At 46.0% G+C, this 20488-nt stretch overlaps 1 protein-coding gene across 1 annotated transcript in view; it reads left to right on the forward strand.

The window, feature by feature from the left end:
* Positions 1-16435, forward strand: part of MTMR9 (myotubularin related protein 9) — a 33541-nt gene extending 17106 nt beyond the window's left edge. Inside the window, exons 6-10 of the mRNA XM_040427176.1 lie at positions 1624-1785; positions 3381-3522; positions 5231-5451; positions 8007-8158; positions 14591-16435. Of these exons, the coding sequence (XP_040283110.1) occupies positions 1624-1785; positions 3381-3522; positions 5231-5451; positions 8007-8158; positions 14591-14754 (841 nt within the window). The 3' untranslated portion in view covers positions 14755-16435. The remainder of the gene's footprint in view (positions 1-1623; positions 1786-3380; positions 3523-5230; positions 5452-8006; positions 8159-14590) is intronic.
* The last annotated feature ends 4053 nt before the right edge of the window (positions 16436-20488 follow it).

The following is a 20488-nucleotide window of genomic DNA, read 5'->3' on the forward strand; positions in this document are numbered from 1 at the left end:
GAAGGGCAATGATAGTAGTCGTGATGTCACTGGGCCTGCGGGAAACAGCTACTGCGAGCGCCGCTACCTTCTCAAACAGCTGATCGGCGGCGATCTGTCCTAATTAAAAATCTCTTCTTTGTGTCTACAGCTTTTAAGCTACATGCACACCACCGTTGTGTGTTTTGTGGATGCGCAAAACACGGATGGCGTCCGTGTGCGTTCTGCAATTTGCGGAACGGCACGGACAGCCATTGATATAACTGCCTATTCTTGTCCGCAAAACGGACAAGAATAGGGCAGGTTATATATTTTTTTTTTTGCGGACCACGGAGCAGAGCAACAGATGCAGACAGTACACGGAGTGCTGTCCGCATCTTTTGCGGCCCCATTGAAGTGAATGGGTCCGCACCCGAGCCTCAGAAACTGCAGACCAAAACAACGGTCGAGTGCGTGAGGCCTCATGCAGATTATAGGTGTCGCCATAGTAACAGACTACAAAATAACTCTGTAGTCTGATCCTGCGGTCATACTTGCTGCAGTCCGTTTCCTACTTGGTAACATAAATTTGTCAGGTTACAAAAAATAGGAGACAAATTGAAGATGTAAGACTGCAGGATCAGGCTACACAAAAGTTGGTTGTAGTCTGTTACCATGGATACACATTGGTTAGTGTAGCAGCTGCAGTCAAAATGATTTTTGCGGTAGTTTTACACAGGTTATTGGAGGAAGTTTTGAGGCAGAATTGCCTGCAGGTTTTTCAGCTACAGCCAAAGGTTCCTTCCTTCCTTTAAATTTCCCATTCCTATCAAATTTCTGGCTTTGGCTGAAAAAACCTGCAAAAAAATCTGCCTAAAAACACTCCACGTGAACCTACCCTTTATGAAGAAGTTTTGCAAATTTGCATGATGTTCACATTTAATCTCCAAAATGTTTGTAAATAAACTTTAGTAACTTTTTTTTTTTTGTTCCCACTAAGGAACATGGCTTTTACAACGCAGTGGTATACAGAGTACACTAATGCATTATAGCCTAGCGCTGTACCAGTGACAGGCAGTCTATTAGGCTGCGCCTGTGGCACAGTTTAATAGACATACAGCCATAGTAGACCTGGGGCTAGGCCCCATGCTGCCATGGCAACACATCAGCACTCTGCGATTCTCTCTGCAGGGGGCCTGATGGAGACATAGAGCCTCTGTCGAACTGCCTAGATGCTGCGGTTGCCACTGACCGCAGCATGTATGCAGCTAAACGGCCGGGATTAATGGTGCGGATGGCAGGGATTGAATTGACCACTCAGCATGCACTGACATAGCGCTCCAGAAAAGAAAAATCCGATATGACGGTTTCTGGAAAATCTATAACCTCAAGCACAAAGAGGGCGAAGTAATCAGATGAATTAGGTTAATCGCCCAGCCCTACCTGTATGACCATATCTCAGGTTAGAGTATAGAAGATATTGAAGTATTATTACGGTGGTTGTGGAGAGACCTTCTGGCTTTGGGTTCAGCGCCGTGCTCCTGGCATGTGATTCGAGACCCCCTCAGCGTGGCAGCATTGCGGCGCCAACCCTCCCATGATTTTTCCATGTCTATTGACCATCGTATGGTTATAATTGTTGATGTTTTCTTCGTTGTCTTGTAGATTTAACATTCTGCAGGAGAGTCTAATAAAACTGGTGGAGGCCTGCAACGATCAGTCCCACAACATGGACCGCTGGCTCAGCAAACTGGAGGCCTCCAACTGGCTGACACACATCAAGGAGATCCTGACCACCGCCTGCCTGGCAGCCCAGTGCATCGACCGGTGGGCATCATGAGGGTGGAAATATCCATAGGGTTTAATATGGCTAGAATCTGGATAGCACACCCCAGTGTCTCCCATCAAGGGGAAAGAGGGATGGAAGAGGGTAGATCATCATGAGGATTGTCTACTGGACGGTTCCCTTCTCTTTTCTTTCCCTTCTTTTTTTTCTTTTTTTTTATGAACCCCCCCCCCCCCGCCCCTTCTGTCTTTCCACTTTCTTTTTTCACTTCTCTTTCTATTCTCTTCTCTGCCCATAAGATGCACCTAGGTTTTAGAGGAGGAAAAAAATATTTTTCATCAGACCTAACAGCCCCAATCAGACCCACAATGTTAATCAGACCTCGGTTCAGACCCCCAGTGTTCATAAGACCCCTAATAGGACCTCAGATCACAGCCCCAATGTGAATATGACCCCCCCAAGCAGACATCAGATCAGAGCCCCAATGTGAATGACCCCCCCCCTTAGCAGACATCAGATCAGAGCCCCCAATGTGAATGACCCCCCCCTTAGCAGACATCAGATCAGAGCCCCCAATGTGAATGACCCCCCCCCTTAGCAGACATCAGATCAGAGCCCCAATGTGAATGACCCCCCTCCCTTAGCAGACATAAGATCAGAGCCCCAATGTGAATGACCCCCCTTAGCAGACATCAGATCAGAGCCCCAATGTGAATGACCCCCCCCTTAGCAGACATCAGATCAGAGCCCCAATGTGAATGACCCCCCTCCCTTAGCAGACATCAGATCAGAGCCCCAATGTGAATGACCCCCCCTTAGCAGACATCAGATCAGAGCCCCAATGTGAATGACCCCCCCCCCTTAGCAGACATCAGATCAGAGCCCCAATGTGAATTACCCCCCCCTTAGCACACATCAGATCAGAGCCCCAATGTGAATAACCCCCCCCCCTTAGCAGACATCAGATCAGAGCACCAATGTGAATGACCCCCCCCTTAGCAGACATCAGATCAGAACCCTAATGTGAATGACCCCCCCCCCTTAGCAGACATCCGATCAGAGCCCCAATGTGAATGACCCCCCCCCCCCTTAGCAGACATCCGATCAGAGCCCCAATGTGAATGACCCCCCCCCCTTAGCAGACATCAGATCAGAGCCCCAATGTGAATGACCCCCCCCCCCTTAGCAGACATCAGATCAGAGCCCCAATGTGAATGACCCCCCCCCCCCCTTAGCAGACATCAGATCAGAGCCCCAATGTGAATGACCCCCCCTCCCCTTAGCAGACTTCAGATCAGAGCCCCAATGTGAATGACCCCCCCTCCCCTTAGCAGACTTCAGATCAGAACCCGATGTGAGTGACCCCCCCCCCCCCCCCAAAAAAAGCAGACCTCAGATCAGAGCCTTTCTTTCTCCAAATGCCACCTCCTTGCAGGATAGTTTTAGCTCCATAGTCTGACAAGAAGGGGGCAGTAGGGAGTGCAGGCCTAGGAAAAATGGGACAGTTTGGGGGGGGGGGGGGAGTAATATCTCAGGGAAAAAAGTGTTTTAAGAGTTTTTAATTTGTGATGGGGGGCAGTTTCAGAATGCATTGTGAGTGCATTCTAAAGGGTTAATGCATATTCTTCTGATGTAGGGAGGGGGCTTCCGTCTTGGTGCACGGATCGGAGGGCATGGATTCCACGTTACAAGTGACCTCGTTGGCCCAAATTATTCTGGAGCCCAAGTGCAGAACCATCCGTGGGTTTGAGGCCCTGGTAGAGAAGGAGTGGCTACAGGTGAGTGTATATACCTACACACTCCATTACATCATCTCCCCCACTGCCAGAGAGGATGGAAGACCCCTTTAAAGAAACTAATTAACCCCCTTAATAACCACTAGTACATTGTTGTTGTTTTATTTTTTCCATGGCAGTCATGCTTTATTCTAGAGCGCCTGTGTTTTTACGACACTCTAGAATACATGCTACACGAATGTTCCGTGCTGGGCGGAGCAGGTTCCCCAGTGACAGCCAAGCGCCTGCACTAAAGGAGGGAGGGGACTCTCTGTGTAAGCCCATCTGGGCACCCCCCACAAAGCAATGGCAGGGTGCTGATGGTTTAGAAATCTAAAATCAGTCACTGTAGGGCTAGCTCGGCTAAATGTAATAATAACTTTCACTTATCACTGGAAAAAAAGGTAATTTTAATTTGTGTGCAAATGAGCAATTAAAGTGCACTGAGGGCGGGCCCAAGACACTTTGTGCACCCTCCTGATTCCTCTGCCAGGCCCTTACTCTCCTTGATTGAGAGGACCAGGAGAGATGACTGTGCAAGAGCCTGGTCAAGTCAATCAAGAATGAGAGGGAGGGACTGGCAGAGGAAGCAGGAGGCACAAGGGTGCACAGAGTGGCTTGGACCCGCCCTCTGTGCACTTAACTGCTCATTTGCATATGGATTAAAGGTGCTTTTTCTCCAGAATGAAGCAACAGATCGTTAAGTGAAATGTATCATTACGTTCAGCTGAGATGGTTCTACAAGGCATTGAGCCTGGTTTGCCAGTGATTTTCCTGGTGACAGGATCCCTTTTAATGCAGGCCCCCAGGTCAGCCATGGATGTGGGCCCCACCGGGTTATATACTAGTACCTGTCACCTACAGTCAGATAATGTTATATAGAATACAGAATAATTGTGTATTATAGAATTAAATGTTCAAGTCAAATAGTGGGACAAAAAATAAATTAAAAAAATTAAGATTATAGAAAAAAATCCCAAGTAAAAAAAATAAATAAAACTTTTTACTGTTACAAGATGCTTTATTACAGGAGAAAAATAAAGCTAAAAAAAAAAAAAAAAGACATAATTGGAATCGACAAAACAGCCTAAACAATCAATGACCTGTTATTTAGTCAGTAAAATGTTTAAAAAAAATTCCGGAATCGCAGTTTTCTGTTCATCTGACCTCCTAAAAAAAACAGAATAAAAAGAAGTCAAAAAGCTGTATGGACCCTAAAATGGTACCCATAAAAACATAAACTATAAACATAAAGGGGCTCCCTCTTTTCACATTGCCCTGACCTTCCTATGGAAGTAGAGGGAGCCCCCTCCAAAACATATCAGCAATCAGATTGTGAAGTCCCCTAATGGGACTAAAAATAATGAAATAAATGTTAGACAGTTATTAAAATAGTTTACAGTAAAAAAAATTGCATAAAATAAAATCACTTTATGTAAAACATTATTTTGTGTAAGTGCTAAGGAAAACACATTCATGTATATGGTATGGCCGGAGTCGTTCAGATGATTGCTGCAGCATTGGGTGACAGTGCTGCTGATCGTTTCTCAAATCAGGTGATTACGGCAACACTGGGCAAAAGTCCTCATGACTTTACCCGATCCAGGTGATTACTGCAGCATTGGTTGACAGTCCTCATCTCTTAGGCATTACAGCCAACGGCAGACTGATCTTACCGTGCTGAGTTTTGAAATCTCTTTTCTGTTCCCAGGCTGGTCATCCATTTCAGCACCGCTGTGCCCAGTCTGCCTACTCCAACAGCAAGCAGAGGTGGGAGGCCCCAACGTTCCTGCTCTTCCTGGACTGTGTGTGGCAAATCCTCCGCCAGTTCCCCTGCTCCTTTGAGTTTAATGAGAGATTCCTGGTTACTCTGTTTGAGCACGCCTATGCCTCTCAGTTTGGCACCTTCCTGGGCAACAATGAATTTGAGAGGTCAGTTCAGTTCCAGACTGCGGGGCACCTTAGACCCAGCCGTGGTATTCTGAGGGCACACCCTGCAGATGCAGAACCGGTACACTTCCACATCAGATTGCCTGGTCACCTCTGCTATAATCATTGCACATACAGGTTCTGTGACTATTGATTGTTTCAGATATAACCCAAACAGTGATAAAGCCAAGCAGCAAGTGGCGGTTGCTTATGCAGAACCTTTAGGTCACGGTCATATCCTAGTTGGATTCGGCAGTCTCGTATGCCATGCAGAACCTTTAGGTCACGGTCATATCCTAGTTGGATTCGGCAGTCTCGTATGCCATGCAGAACCTTTAGGTCACGGTCATATCCTAGTTGGATTCGGCAGTCTCGTATGCCATGCAGAACCTTTAGTTCACGATCATATCCTAGTTGGATTCGGCAGTCTTGTATGCCATGCAGAACCTTTAGGTCACGGTTATATCCTAGTTGGATTCGGCAGTCTAGTATGCTTATTTTAAAAGGGGGAGAGGATAGGAGGCTGCGAGGCACAAATTAGGCTACTTATTCCAGGCAATTTACTTTCTTCTTTGCTGTGCGGAATGAGATAGAGTCAGCAGAGTCATCTCATTATCATTAGTGGATAAAGATTTACTACTGGAGGTTTAGATAAGGCAGGATAGTAAGCCTGTGCTCTGGGAGAGGGGTTTGTACTTTTAAAACGTGGAGCTGCTATATTCAGTGCTGCCATAAGATAGGTGCCTGGGAATAAATAACTTTTCACAGGTGTCCGCAGCCTGTCTCCCCTATGGAGAAATTCATACTTACCTGCTACCTGCACTGGTTCCCGTATGTTCATCTTCCTGTCTCTATTCCTAAAACTTAACCTTTATTGTTATGCTGTTATAATGCTAGTTCCTAGCTATATATTTATATGGAAACGTCACCGATGACTCCATAGTGCCGACGTAAACTACACCCATAGGCGAGGCCCACAGTGATGACGTCACCAACCAAGGTCATAAAGCCGGCCGGAAGGAAACATACTCACATTCTGCCCTAACCCCTGAGGACGCCGGTAAACGGCGAAACATGTCGGGGGGCAGTGAGGAGCTTTAGTTTTAATACAGTACATCGATGCAGCCAGTTTAACAGGAAGTAACACAGTGCCTAGACTACTACTGGCAGCGCGCAGCCAGAAAGGCACTAGTGCGATCTATCCTGGACCAGTATATTTAGTTAGGAGATCCCTAATAGGAAACAGACATACACTAATGGCTGCCAGGTACTGGAATTTTAAATATATAGCTAGGAACTAGCATTATAACAGCATAACAATAAAGGTTAAGTTTTAGGAATAGAGGTAGGTGTAGGATTAATAGGTGTAAATCAGTCCTAGGGACACTAGTTAATGTTTATTGTATAAAACACCGCATCCTGACACTTAAAGGGAAAGTCCAGTTTTTTGAACATCTTCCTGTCTGTGACTTGTTTTATTCGTCCCTGGCACTGCATGAACATCCGCCGCTCCCAAAGACTAGTCCGCAATGACGTATCCATAAGAGACCCATCGCTGCTGAAGCCAGTTATTGGCTGTAGCAGAGCAGATGGACACACAGGAGCCGGCACACAGGACCAGAGTGGTGGGGAGTAGGTAAGTATGATTCTTTCCATGGGGGGGGGGGGGGGCAAGCTTCAGTCACCTGTGAAAAGTTACTTATTCCAAGATATCACCTTTTAAAAGGGTTATCCTGTCATTATTATTGATGACCTATCCTTAGGATAGGTCCTCAGTATCAGTTCGACGGGGACGAGCCTTCCTATCATCGCGGGCGACGCTAGGAAGGCTTGTTTCCATCATGGCCTGCTATTGGCATGCACCCCTGTCGTTGGATGTTTTGATCCGCACAATGGGGAGATGCAGGCGGCCCTGCAGGCATCAGGAGCGACACATGCCGGGGAGCGGGGTAAGTACAACCTGTATGAGGGCTCCGGGCATTATCACCCCCTCTCCCCTCAAAAAAAAAAAGTATCACATAGTTCAAGGGGCTGTCCAGTATACCTCAGGATAGGTTATCAGTATCAGATTGTGGAGAGTATGACTCCCAGCAATCCCTCAGTCCCTCTGATCAGATGTTTGAAGGAACCTTGGCGGTCTCTTCACTGAATGGGATGGAACAGCAGTAATTACACTGCTTTCTGCTGCAATGTCAGCGTGCAGGGAAACTGAAAAGAGAACACAGCGCTCTTACAAGCGGCCCTACAAGGGCCAACCCCTTCTGCACCCCAACTAGCTACACCTGTGAGTACAGCCCTTCCTGTGGAAACCAAGCAGCAACAGGTGAGCTGCATACAGAACCCTTTCTGTGTATATAGTGTTACTATCCTGCCTTATCTAGGCCTCTAGGAGTACAATAAAGCAGTCATTAATTCACCCACCTCTATTGATAATGAGATGACTCTGCTGATCTTGTCCCAGTCTACACGGCAAAGCTGACTAGTGAGCTGTTAAGCACATACCAGTGATGTAGCATTCTGTAGGCGGTTTAATAAGGTGGTTCATATTCTCTCTGCAGGAGTAAGCTGAAGCTAAAGCAGAAGACACTGTCCCTCTGGTCCTGGGTGAACCAACCCAATGAGAGCCACAAATTCACTAACCCCTTGTATGAAGCCAATGGACTGGTCATCTGGCCCTCTGTGGCCCCCCAGAGTCTACTCCTGTGGGAAGGTAAATCGATAATTATTTGTCAACCAAGTAATGTCGTTCTATCCATCGTCTACTGTCAGCTCCCTATTCATCATATACCCATCTACTGTCAGCTCTCCGTCCATCGTATACCCATCGCCTACTGTCAGCTCTCCGTCCATCGTATACCCATCGCCTACTGTCAGCTCTCCGTCCATCGTATACCCATCGCCTACTGTCAGCTCTCCATCCATCATATACCGATCGCCTACTGTCAGCTCTCCGTCCATCATATACCCATCGCCTACTGTCAGCTCTCCGTCCATCATATACCCATCGCCTACTGTCAGCTCTCCGTCCATCGTATACCCATCGCCTACTGTCCGCTCTCCGTCCATCATATACCCATCGCCTACTGTCCGCTCTCCGTCCATCATATACCCATCGCCTACTGTCAGCTCTCCGTCCATCATATACCCATCGCCTACTGTCAGCTCTCCGTCCATCATATACCCATCGCCTACTGTCAGCTCTCCGTCCATCATATACCCATCGCCTACTGTCAGCTCTCCGTCCATCATATACCCATCTACTGTCAGCTCTCCGTCCATCGTATACCCATCGCCTACTGTCAGCTCTCCGTCCATCGTATACCCATCGCCTACTGTCAGCTCTCCGTCCATCGTATACCCATCGCCTACTGTCAGCTCTCCGTCCATCGTATACCCATCGCCTACTGTCAGCTCTCCGTCCATCGTATACCCATCGCCTACTGTCAGCTCTCCGTCCATCGTATACCCATCGCCTACTGTCAGCGCTCCGTCCATCGTATACCCATCGCCTACTGTCAGCTCTCCGTCCATCATATACCCATCGTCTACTGTCGGCGCTCCGTCCATCGTATACCCATCGCCTACTGTCAGCTCTCCGGCCATCGTATACCCATCGCCTACTGTCGGCTCTCCGTCCATCGTATACCCATCGCCTACTGTCAGCTCTCCGGCCATCGTATACCCATCGCCTACTGTCGGCTCTCCGTCCATCGTATACCCATCGCCTACTGTCAGCTCTCCATCCATCGTATACCCATCGCCTACTGTCAGCGCTCCGTCCATCGTATACCCATCGCCTACTGTCAGCTCTCCGTCCATCATATACCCATCGTCTACTGTCGGCGCTCCGTCCATCGTATACCCATCGCCTACTGTCAGCTCTCCGGCCATCGTATACCCATCGCCTACTGTCGGCTCTCCGTCCATCGTATACCCATCGCCTACTGTCAGCTCTCCGTCCATCGTATACCCATAGTCTACTGTCTGCTCTCTATCCATCATATACAGTACTATCATCTACTGTCAGCTCTCTATTCTTCATATGTCCATCATCCACTTTAAAGGATATGGACACCTTTGTAAAAAAAAAAAAAAAATTACACTAATTTATTTTGTGGTGAAAATCATTTCTCCAATTGGTTGTGTTTTTTTTTTTTTTTTTCGTTTTTGTTCTACAGCCTGCTGTGCTTCCTATGCACAGCAGCCTGCTCTCGATGAATTTCCAGAGAATCCGTCAGATGACAGATTCTCTGTAACTCCTGGGTCCACACGGGTCTCCCTCTCCTTCAGGATGGCCCAGTGGTGCAGAGTGTCAGCTGTAACATACTGCTGACACTCTGCTTGAGACAGCTGTTTAACCCCACCGCACTTCCCAAAAAATGGTATAAAAAGTGATCAAAAAAGTCATATGTACCCAAAATTGGTACCAATCAAAATGCCACCTCATCCCGCAAAAAATGAGCTCCTACCTAAGACAATCGTCCAAAAAATATATATATATATGGCTTTCAGAAAAGGGAGACACAAAAACATGATTATTTTTTTTTTAAATGCTTTTATTGTGTAAAATAAAATTAAAAAAATGTACATATTAGGTATCATAGTGTCTGTAATGAACTGCTCTATAAAAATATCATGTAATCCCACCCATCGGGTAAACACCATAAAAAATAAAATCACCTTACATCACAAAAAGTCTAATACCAAGTGATCAAAAAGTCACATGTACCCAAAATTTGTACCAATCAAATAGTCATCTAATCCCACAAAAAATGAAATCCTACCCAAGACAAAAACTTGATTTTTTTCCAAAAATTCTTTTATTGTGTAAAACTGAAATAAAATGAAAATAATAGACATATTGGGTATTGCCGCGTCCGTAATGACTTGCTTTATAAAAATATCACATGATCTACCCTGTCAGGTGAACATTGTAAAAAACAAAAAATTAAAAACTGTGCCTGAACAGCCATTTTTTAGTTACCTTGCCTCACAAAAAGTGTAGTGTGTGTGTGTGTGTATATATATATATATATATAATTATATATTACACACACACAACTATCTCTAGCAAAACTGCAGGAGTAACCCTAATTTTATATATATCACACATATACACACAATGGCAGCACAGCAGGCCAAATATAAATGTATAAATCTGAAGGTGCAGGCCATCGGATCCGGCAACAAATCCAGGACAATGTAAGAATAAAGCAAAATGGTAGCACTCTCAGAAAAAATGTGTGAAAAGAAGAACACTTTATTCACTCCTGTAGTCACAACTAGGGATGAGCGAACTTGTGTTTTCAAAGTTCAGGTTCGGGTTATCTAAGAATTCCGCCATGGATTCCGCTACCACGGACCATAACTTATGGTTTATGATAGCGGAATCCATAACGGAGTTCTTAGATACACCGAACTTTAAACACTAGTCGCAACGTTTCAGCTCATAGCTTGGAAAAAAGGCTCCGTGAATGAGCGGAAAACTGTGCGACCACAGGAATGAATAAAGTGTTTGAGAGTGCGGACATTTTTATATATATATATATATATATATATATATATATATATACAGTGGATATAAAAAGTCTACACACCCCTGTTAAAATGTCAGGTTTCTGTGATGTAAAAAATGAGACAAAGATAAATCATTTCAGAACTTTTTCCACCTTTTAATGCGACCTATAAACTGTACAACTCAATTGAAAAACAAACTGAAATCTTTTAGGTGGAGGGAAGAAAAAATATAAAACTAAAATAATGTGGTTGCATAAGTGTGCACACCCTCTTATAACTGGGGATGTAGCTCTGTTCAGAATTAAGCAATCACATTCACAATCCTGTTAAATAGGAGTCAGCATACACCGGCCATCATGTAAAGTGCCTCTGATTAACCCCAAATAAAGTTCAGCCGCTCTAGTTGGTCTTTCCTGAAATTTTCTTAGTCGCATCCCACAGCAGAAGCCATGGTCCACAGAGAGCTTCCAAAGCATCAGCGGGATCTCATTGTTAGAAGGTATCAGTCAGGAGAAGGGTACAAAAGAATTTCCAAGGCATTAGATCTACCATGGAACACAGTGAAGACCGTCATCATCAAGTGGAGAAAATATGGCACAACAGTGACATTACCAAGAACTGGACGTCCCTCCAAAACTGATGAAAAGACGAGAAGAAAACTGGTCTGGGAGGCTACCAAGAGGCCTACAGCAACATTAAAGGAGCTGCAGGAATATCTGACAAGTCCTGGCTGTGTGGTACATGTGACAACAATCTCCCGTATTCTTCATATGTCTGGGCTATGGGGTAGAGTGGCAAGACGAAAGCCTTTTCTTATGAAGAAAAACATCCAAGCCAGGCTACATTTTGCTAAAACACATTTGAAGTCTCCCAAAAGCATGTGGGAAAAGGTGTTATGGTCTGAGGAAACAAAGGTTGAACTTTTTGGCCATAATTCCAAAAGATATGTTTGGCGCAAAAGCAACACTGCACATCACCAAAAGAACACCATCTCCACAGTGAAGCATGGTGGTGGCACCATCATGCCAAGGGGCTGTTTTTCTTCAGCTGGAACTGGGGCCTTAATTAAGCTAGAGGGAATTATGAACAGTTCCAAATACCAGTCAATATTGGCACAAAACCTTCAGGCTTCTGCTAGAAAGCTGAACATGAAGAGGAACTTCATCTTTCAGCATGACAACGACCCAAAGCATACATCCAAATCAACAAAGGAATTGCTTCACCAGAAGAAGAGTAAAGTGGGGTGATCTGAAGAGGGCTGTGCACAGGAGATGCCCTCGCAATCTGACAGATTTGGAGTGTTTTTGCAAAGAAGAGTGGGCAAATCTTGAAGTCACAATGTGCCATGCTGATAGACTCAGACCCAAAAAGACTGAGTGCTGTAATAAAATTAAAAGGTGCTTCAACAAAGTATTAGTTTAAGGGTGTGCACACTTATGCAACCATATTCTCTTATTTTTATATATTTTTTCTTCCCTCCACCTAAAAGATTTCAGTTTGTTTTTCAGTTGAGTTGTACAGTTTATAGGTCACACTAAAGGTGGAAAAAGCTCTGAAATGATTTATCTTTGTCTCATTTTTTTACATCACAGAAACCTGACATTTTAACAGGGGTGTGTAGACTTTTTATATCCACTGTATATAGTCATTTTTCAAACTGGTGTAAAGTAGAACGGGCTTAGTTGCCAGTGGCAACTGACCGCTCACTGTGCTGACTGCACACAATACTGTAGTCAGAAGAGAGTGCAGGTAGTGAAAGCGTCAGTAATGAGATCTATATCCTGCTTATAACGCCGTGGTTCTGACTGTAGATTGCTGCCCTGATGTTACCAGCAGAAATATCTATTGCGTCTACAAATAACGGACTTTCTACAGAATGGAAAGTAAGAACTAGATCTGCTGATTACAGGCAGTCTGTATGGAAGTGGCTGATAGCTGTGCAGCTATGAGCTATGTATCAGGATGTGGGGGCAGGGCCGCAGAGCTTGTACTGGTGCATGTGAAAGACACAGGAACGCCCACAGAAGCCTCACAGGAGATGACGGCACTGAGCAAAATTCATATCAGAGCATTTCTGAGAGCATGTGAAGCAAAACTGATACCAGTAAACTAGGGCTGCACGATAAATCGAAAAAATAATCGATTCGCGATAATCGGCAAATGCGATATGGCGATTTGGCCGACCTGAAAATGCCACGATTATATATGAAGGGGCCCCGCGCACATAACTGGCTTTGTGTGTAAAGTATTTTACTAGTGTGTGAAACAATCTCTCTCCTATTGATAAAATGGCCAGCCTCTGTACTCACTGTCACGATGAATGCACTGCAGCGAGCGGGACCGGCGGCGCGTGTCTGACGTCACTTAGTAACGCTCCTGCTTCCTGAAGTGGGAGGAGCGTTACTAAGTGACGTCAGTCACGCACCTGCCGCTCGCTGTAGTGCATTCATAGTGACAGTGAGTACAGAGGCGGCCATGTTATCAATAGGAGAGAGATTGTTTCACACACTAGTAAAATACTTTACACACAAAGCCAGTTATGTGCGCAGTTTAGGACACATGAGGGGACACATAGGGCCATGAGGGAGACCAGCATAAGATGCTATATGTGTGTCTTATGCTGGCCCCCCTCATGGCCCTATGTGTCATAGCACACATCCCCTATAACAGTGTCCTCCACAGATCCCCCATAACAGCGTCCTCCACAGATCCCCCATAACAGCGTCCTCCACAGATCCCCCATAACAGTGCCATCCACAGGTCCCCATAAGTGTCCTCCACAGATCCCCCATAACAGTGTCCTCCACAGATCCCCCATAACACTGTCCTCCACAGATCCCCCATAACACTGTCCTCCACAGATCCCCCATAACACTGTCCTCCACAGATCCCCCATAACACTGTCCTCCACAGATCCCCCATAACACTGTCCTCCACAGATCCCCCACATAACAGCGTCCTCCACAGATCCCCCACATAACAGCGTCCTCCACAGATCCCCCACATAACAGCGTCCTCCACAGATCCCCCATAACTATGTCATACCCAGCCGCGTCAGCGTTTCATATGAGAAAATCCAAGCAAATAGACCTCTAGCACAATTCCCTTAAAATATTGCATCGCATATCGTTATCGCAATTTTTAGGACCCTAATCGCAATCGCACAAAATTCCCATATCGTGCAGCCCTACAGTAAACTAACAAGTGCAATTTTATTATGTGCTGCATTACAGTAAGGTTTGGGGTTATTGATTTTTAATGCACAAAGGTGTCCATAGCCTTTAAGGTTCATTGATATGTCATCACTGCTTTGTGTGTCTGCTCTCTCTTCTTCGTATATGTCCATCGTCTACCGTCTGCTCAATGTTCTTCATGTGTCCATCACCCACTTTAAGGTCCATTGATATGTTATGGCTGCTTGCCTGGACCCTGTACTGTGGCCCCCACTCTCACTAAAGGCCTGAGACACCATATACTTCTGTAATGGAAGAAAACTCCATAATTATGTCATGTCAGGTTCTCCATGGACCTTCACACGCTCAGCGCCAGTGTCCGGCTGTTATATGAAATTTGCCTGTTCACTTTTTCCCGCCTCTGTTTTGACGCTTTGCTTTGTGATCCTCAGGGGTGTTCCTGCGCTGGAATAGATCCTCAAAGTACCTGGAGGACGCCTACGAGGAGATGGTCCACATCATAGAGTACAACAAGGAGCTTCAAGTCCGAGTAAACGCATTAAGGAGGCAGCTAGCTGAACTGGAGACAGAAGATGGGATGCTGGAGACCCCTTAATGTGGACGTCCCCTGACCAGCCTGTCCCCCGCCCCGGAGTGGGCTATATGTTTACACTATCTGTCCTGCATGCACTACAGTTATCTCTGGTGCAATCCGTATATAATTCTGTGACTAGGGACCAAGGAGCGCGCATCATGGGAGCCGAACTTAACCCTTCATGTGAACTCCTGTGCCTTGCTTTTGTTGGTACATCTCGGTGATTTGATGATGGACATTCTTGACCATTCTGCTTCATGTTGTGCATGCTGGGATTGTTTGGGCAGTATGGAACCATTATGTGCCCGGTAGACCCTCCTGCATGTTACAGGAAGTGTAGACCCCAGGGTCCAGGTCTGTGGCATCTGCAGAGCATCGCGGCTCAACATGCAAACTTGGAGTGTCTGATCCACCGTTCTGGGGGGGGCTTCTGGTTTTATTTAAAGGAGCATTCCTTTTGTTAAAAGTTATCCCCTACCCACAGGATAAGGGATAACTATTAGATCGATGGGGGACTGCGGGGAACCGCACCGTTCACAAACACAGACGAATGGAGCAGCCAATCGGTCATGTGTGCGGCCGCTCCATTCATCTCTATGGGAGATGAATGGGCATGTGGGAGAGCTGCAGGGGGTATGGGGCCCCTGTTCTTATGATCAGGGACCCAGCGGTAGGACCCCCACCGATCTCATAACAGGATAGGGGATAACTTCTAACAACCGGAATACCCCTTTAAATGATGCTTAATAATTGCATAATGATCAGTTTGGCCACTTTCTAATATACTTTGCATTGTATTCCGCCACCATTTTCAAAGTTTCTGCTTGCTGTCAGTAAATGGCAATTTTCTCATTTACATCCACAGGCCCGAAAACCCATCTTGATCATGGCCACCTACCACATGTAGGGCTAGTTACAGTGTATTGCAGCTGTGCTTGCATGTTTTGTCAGTTTTTCTTTTTTTTAGCCTATGAATACTTCCATTCACTCACAGCAATCAGAGATCTTGAAAACGGTGAGGAATGAAAGCCTAGTATGCAGAACTTTGTACATACAGGATTATCATTGTATAATAGACCTTACATACTCTGTTTTAATGTTTCTGAGATCCCTGTTTGCAGTCAGTGAATAGAAACATTCTCATTTACAACTAGAAGCTGACAAATATGCAAAGCTACAGCAGTGATACACTGTGCACACGTTTTGGGGGGGGGGGGGGGGTTCATGATTGTTTTTTCAGCCTCTGGATGTAAATGCGACTCTTTCTATTCACTCGCAGCAAACAGAGATCTTGAAAATGGGGAGGAATTGAAACAGAGAATGTTACAAAGTTGCAGAAATTTTATCTTTTTATTAACATGCGTTGATAAAGCCGTACTTAGGAAAAATCCCTTGAAGCCTGCTGTATAATGTGTTCCTTGCACTGCAGTGAATCTACCACCAGGTGGCAGTAGGATATCGCTCAGCACTTTCGGCCCCTGCCCCCCGCTCTTCACCTACTATTGTAATTTTGCACTAGGTTTGAGTTCAGTTGCTATCCAGTTCTTGTTTTTCTGTAAATGTGAAGTGTACATAAAGCAGTGATGGCGGCTGTCCCGTAGATTTAGGCGGCAGCCGCCCGTCTCCTGCGGCGCGTGATTCTCTGTGATGAAATAGACATGATCTGAATATAATGATATTAAAAGACGACATTCCAGATTGATGTTATGTGCGGCTCCTCTACTGTAATACCATGAACTTCATCAAGGGGGCGCCACTGACCTCCCTGCCTATATGTGAAATATATGACTGGTGCTGTGGTTATGAATCTTTGATGTCTAGACACCTGGATCAGAGCATCTCCAGATCGGCCGTTCTTGTGGGGTCTTCTTGGTATGTAATGGTTAATGCCTACCAAAACTGGTGAAAGGAAGGATCACCGGTGAACTGCTGACCAGGTCAGGGATGTGAATGGGGCCATGCTGACCCCTGTCCACCTCCGAAAGCATCTACAATGGAGATGTGAGCATCAGAACTGGACCATGGAGCAATGGAAGAAACCACCTGGTCTGATGAATCAGGTTACATCATGTGGACAGCTGGGTGTGTGAGCGTCACTTACCTGGGGAAGAGATGGCACCAGGTGTGCTATGGTCTGATGAATCGGGTTACATTATGTAGACACTTGGGTACGTGAGCGTCCCTTACCTGGGGAACAGATGGCACCAGGTGCACTATGGGAAGAAGACAAGCCGCTGGAGGCCGTGTGATGCTCTTGGCAACATTCTGCTGGAGACCTTGTGTCCTGGCACCATGTGGATGTGACACATACCACCCATCTAACCACTGTACAGACAAGTACCCTCCTTCATGGCAGTGGTGCCCCCTAATGGCAGTGCCCTCTATCAGCAGGATTATGCCCCAGCCAAACTGCAAACACTGTCCAGGAACAAGAGATGAAGGTGATGACTTGTCTCCAGATCTCAGTCCCATCGTCATGTCTGATCCACGGAGGCCGCACCGAGCGACTTGCAGGATCTGCAGCTGGATACCACAGGACTCCTCAGAGGTCTTGTGGCGTCCATGCTGCATTGGTCATGGGATATAGCTGTATATATCCATAGATTGGATGGAGGTGCTGTATCTGGTGGCTCGCCGGCCTCCGTGGACTCCGCACAGAGCAGTAGACCTGCACTAATACGTTAATCCCCCAACTCAAACCTACACAAAACACTCAAAGGCGCTCCGTGAAGCGTGAAATCGGGGTCTGTCCGGCCGGCGCGTTGTACTCGGTACCTGATGCAATAGTCGGTGTAGGTTGCCGTATTGGCTCAACATGGACGCTGCGGTCCGTTCTGTCCACACTGACCATTACATCCCTATGTGACCACCTCTGTAACGGTGGCCATATTGAAGGTCACTTAGTCATATGTGGATTTTTTTTTTTATATTAACAGGCATTTCTCTCAAATTTTCTTCATGTGATATTGGTTCATCATTTTGCAATCGATTTGGCTCAACAACAAATGTTCTCGCCCCTGTCCTCCCGGTCAGTGTGTGGCAAGACTTCCCAGTACTTGGTTTTCAGTCTAGATGCTGACATAATAAAATAACTTGATTTCACAACCCCCTCCCCTCCCCCCCCCCTTCCCTACGGCAACAGCGCCATACACGAAGAATACAAAATGAAATCTGTGCTGCTTTACAATGGGCAAAATGTATAGCACTCTTTGCTGCCCATAGCAACCAATCACAGCATAGCTTTCATTTTGTACTCTGCTGTTGGAGAATGAAAGCAGTGCTGTGATTGGTTGCTAAGGGCAGCACAGCCTGTGAAATTTATGAGCCAGAGTGCTGCCCTTAGCAACCAATAAGAGTGAAGCTGTGATTGGTTGCTATGGGCAGCAAAGACAGTGCTGTAAATTTCACCTATGGGTCCATTCACACATCCGTGGATCCGCAAAACACAGACATCGACGATGTGCGTTCCGCATTTTGCGGACCGCACATCGCCGGCATTCTCATAGAAAACGCCTTTTCTTGTCCACAATTGCGGGCAAGAATAGGACATGTTCTATATTTTTCGGGATCGTAATTGCGGACCCGTAAGTGCGGATCCGCAATTCTGGATTCTGGCAGCACATCGTGCTGCCCCATAGAAATGAATGTGCGGAACGAAATTGCGGACGTGTGAATGGACTCTTATAGTGTCAGTGATGTGCGGTTCGCAAATTGCAGATCGCACATTGCAGGTGTCCGTGAATTACGGATGTGTGAATGGACCCTTAAAGATTTCACAGCCTGTGCTGCCCATAGTAACCAATCGCGGCACAGCTTTCATTTTGTATTCTGCTGTTGGAGAATGAAAGCTTCGCTGTGATTGGTTGCTATGGACAGCACTCTGGCTTATAGATTTTACAGGATGTGCTGCCCCTGGCAACCAATCACAGCACAGCTTTTATTTTGTGCTCTGCTGTTTGAGAATGAAAGCTGCGCTGTGACTGGTTGAATGGGCAACAAGCCGTTTCATATATTTCCCCCATTGGCCCTCTTCCAGATTGTACTGTATAGTCTATATTAAGTCATGTTACCTAGCAACTATGTGACTTCCTCTGGGTTGTCACCCTTTCTTTACGTGTTCTGTAAGGCCAATTTCAATGAGCATATTATGACTGAATTTATGTGCTCATATTACGGACCCCTAGTCAGACTGGGACTCTCGTCCAAAATACATGTGCATGAATGCGTCCACGTTACGCTTTGTCTTCAAATGGCCTCATCTGCCGTGCAGTAGACTGCCTCTACGTTTTGTATAGACCACATCGCAGGATGATTTATGCTGCGTGTATGACATTTCTTAAAATCTTGCTGCACGAAAATCTGTGAAGCATCCGCCATGTGTGAACATAACCTTACGGTAATGTGGTGACTGAATGCTGCGCCATTAGACTCAGCCCCAATGCCCAAATATGCCTTGAAAGGGCGAGGTGGCGCTCAAAAGCTGTGGTCTGCCAGAAAAGGTCCCCAGGGGTGAGGAAGTTTTTTCTTTCATTTTGAATTCCTATAAGGCAGTTCATACCAGCTGTGGGTACAGGAAGGAGTTCTAAGGATCAGCTGTGCTTCCTAGAAATGATGCAGTGAGGTGGTGTGGGGATCCGCGTTCTGCTTCCTATAACGTACGGCTGCATATATGTGTGAGGAGCGGCGTTCTGCTTCCTATAACGTACGGCTGTATATATGTGTGAGGTGTGGCGTTCTGCTTCCTATAACGTACGGCTGTATATATGTGTGAGGTGTGGCGTTCTGCTTCCTATAATGTACGGCTGTATATATGTGTGAGATGTGGGGATCGGCGTTCTGCTTCCTATAACGTACGGCTGTATATATGTGTGAGGTGTGGCGTTCTGCTTCCTATAACGTACGGCTGTATATATGTGTGAGGTGTGAGGAGCGGCGTTCTGCTTCCTATAACGTACGGCTGTATATATGTGTGAGGTGTGGCGTTCTGCCTCCTATAACGTACGGCTGTATATATGTGTGAGGAGCGGCGTTCTGCCTCCTATAACGTACGGCTGTATATATGTGTGAGGTGTGGCGTTCTGCTTCCTATAATGTACGGCTGTATATATGTGTGAGGAGCGGTGTTCTGCCTCCTATAATGTACGGCTGTATATATGTGTGAGGTGTGGCGTTCTGCTTCCTATAATGTACGGCTGTATATATGTGTGAGATGTGGGGATCGGCGTTCTGCTTCCTATAACGTACGGCTGTATATATGTGTGAGGTGTGGCGTTCTGCCTCCTATAACGTACGGCTGTATATATGTGAGGTGTGGGGATCGGCGTTCTGCTTCCTATAACGTACGGTTGTATATATGTAAGGGGTGGGGAGCGGTGTTCTGCCTCCTATAATGTATGGCTGTATATATGTGAGATGCGGCGTTCTGCCTCCTATAACGTACGGCTGTATACAGTCATGTGAAAAAATTAGGACACCCTTTGAAAGCATGTGGTTTTTTGTAACATTTTTAATAAATGGTTATTTCATCTCCGTTTCAACAATACAGAGAGATTAAAGTAATCCAACTAAACAAAGAAAACTGAAGAAAAGTCTTTTCAAGATCTTCTGTAAATGTCATTCTACAAAAATGCCTATTCTAACTGAGGAAAAAGATAGGACACCCTCACATGTATTCCCTCTTAAATTGGCTCAGATCTCACACAGGTATATCACACCAGGTGCACATAATTAGTAGATCGTTACTCTGCATGTTGAA

This window comes from Bufo bufo, chromosome 4 (assembly GCF_905171765.1).
Source record: "Bufo bufo chromosome 4, aBufBuf1.1, whole genome shotgun sequence".
Lineage (NCBI taxonomy): Eukaryota > Metazoa > Chordata > Amphibia > Anura > Bufonidae > Bufo > Bufo bufo.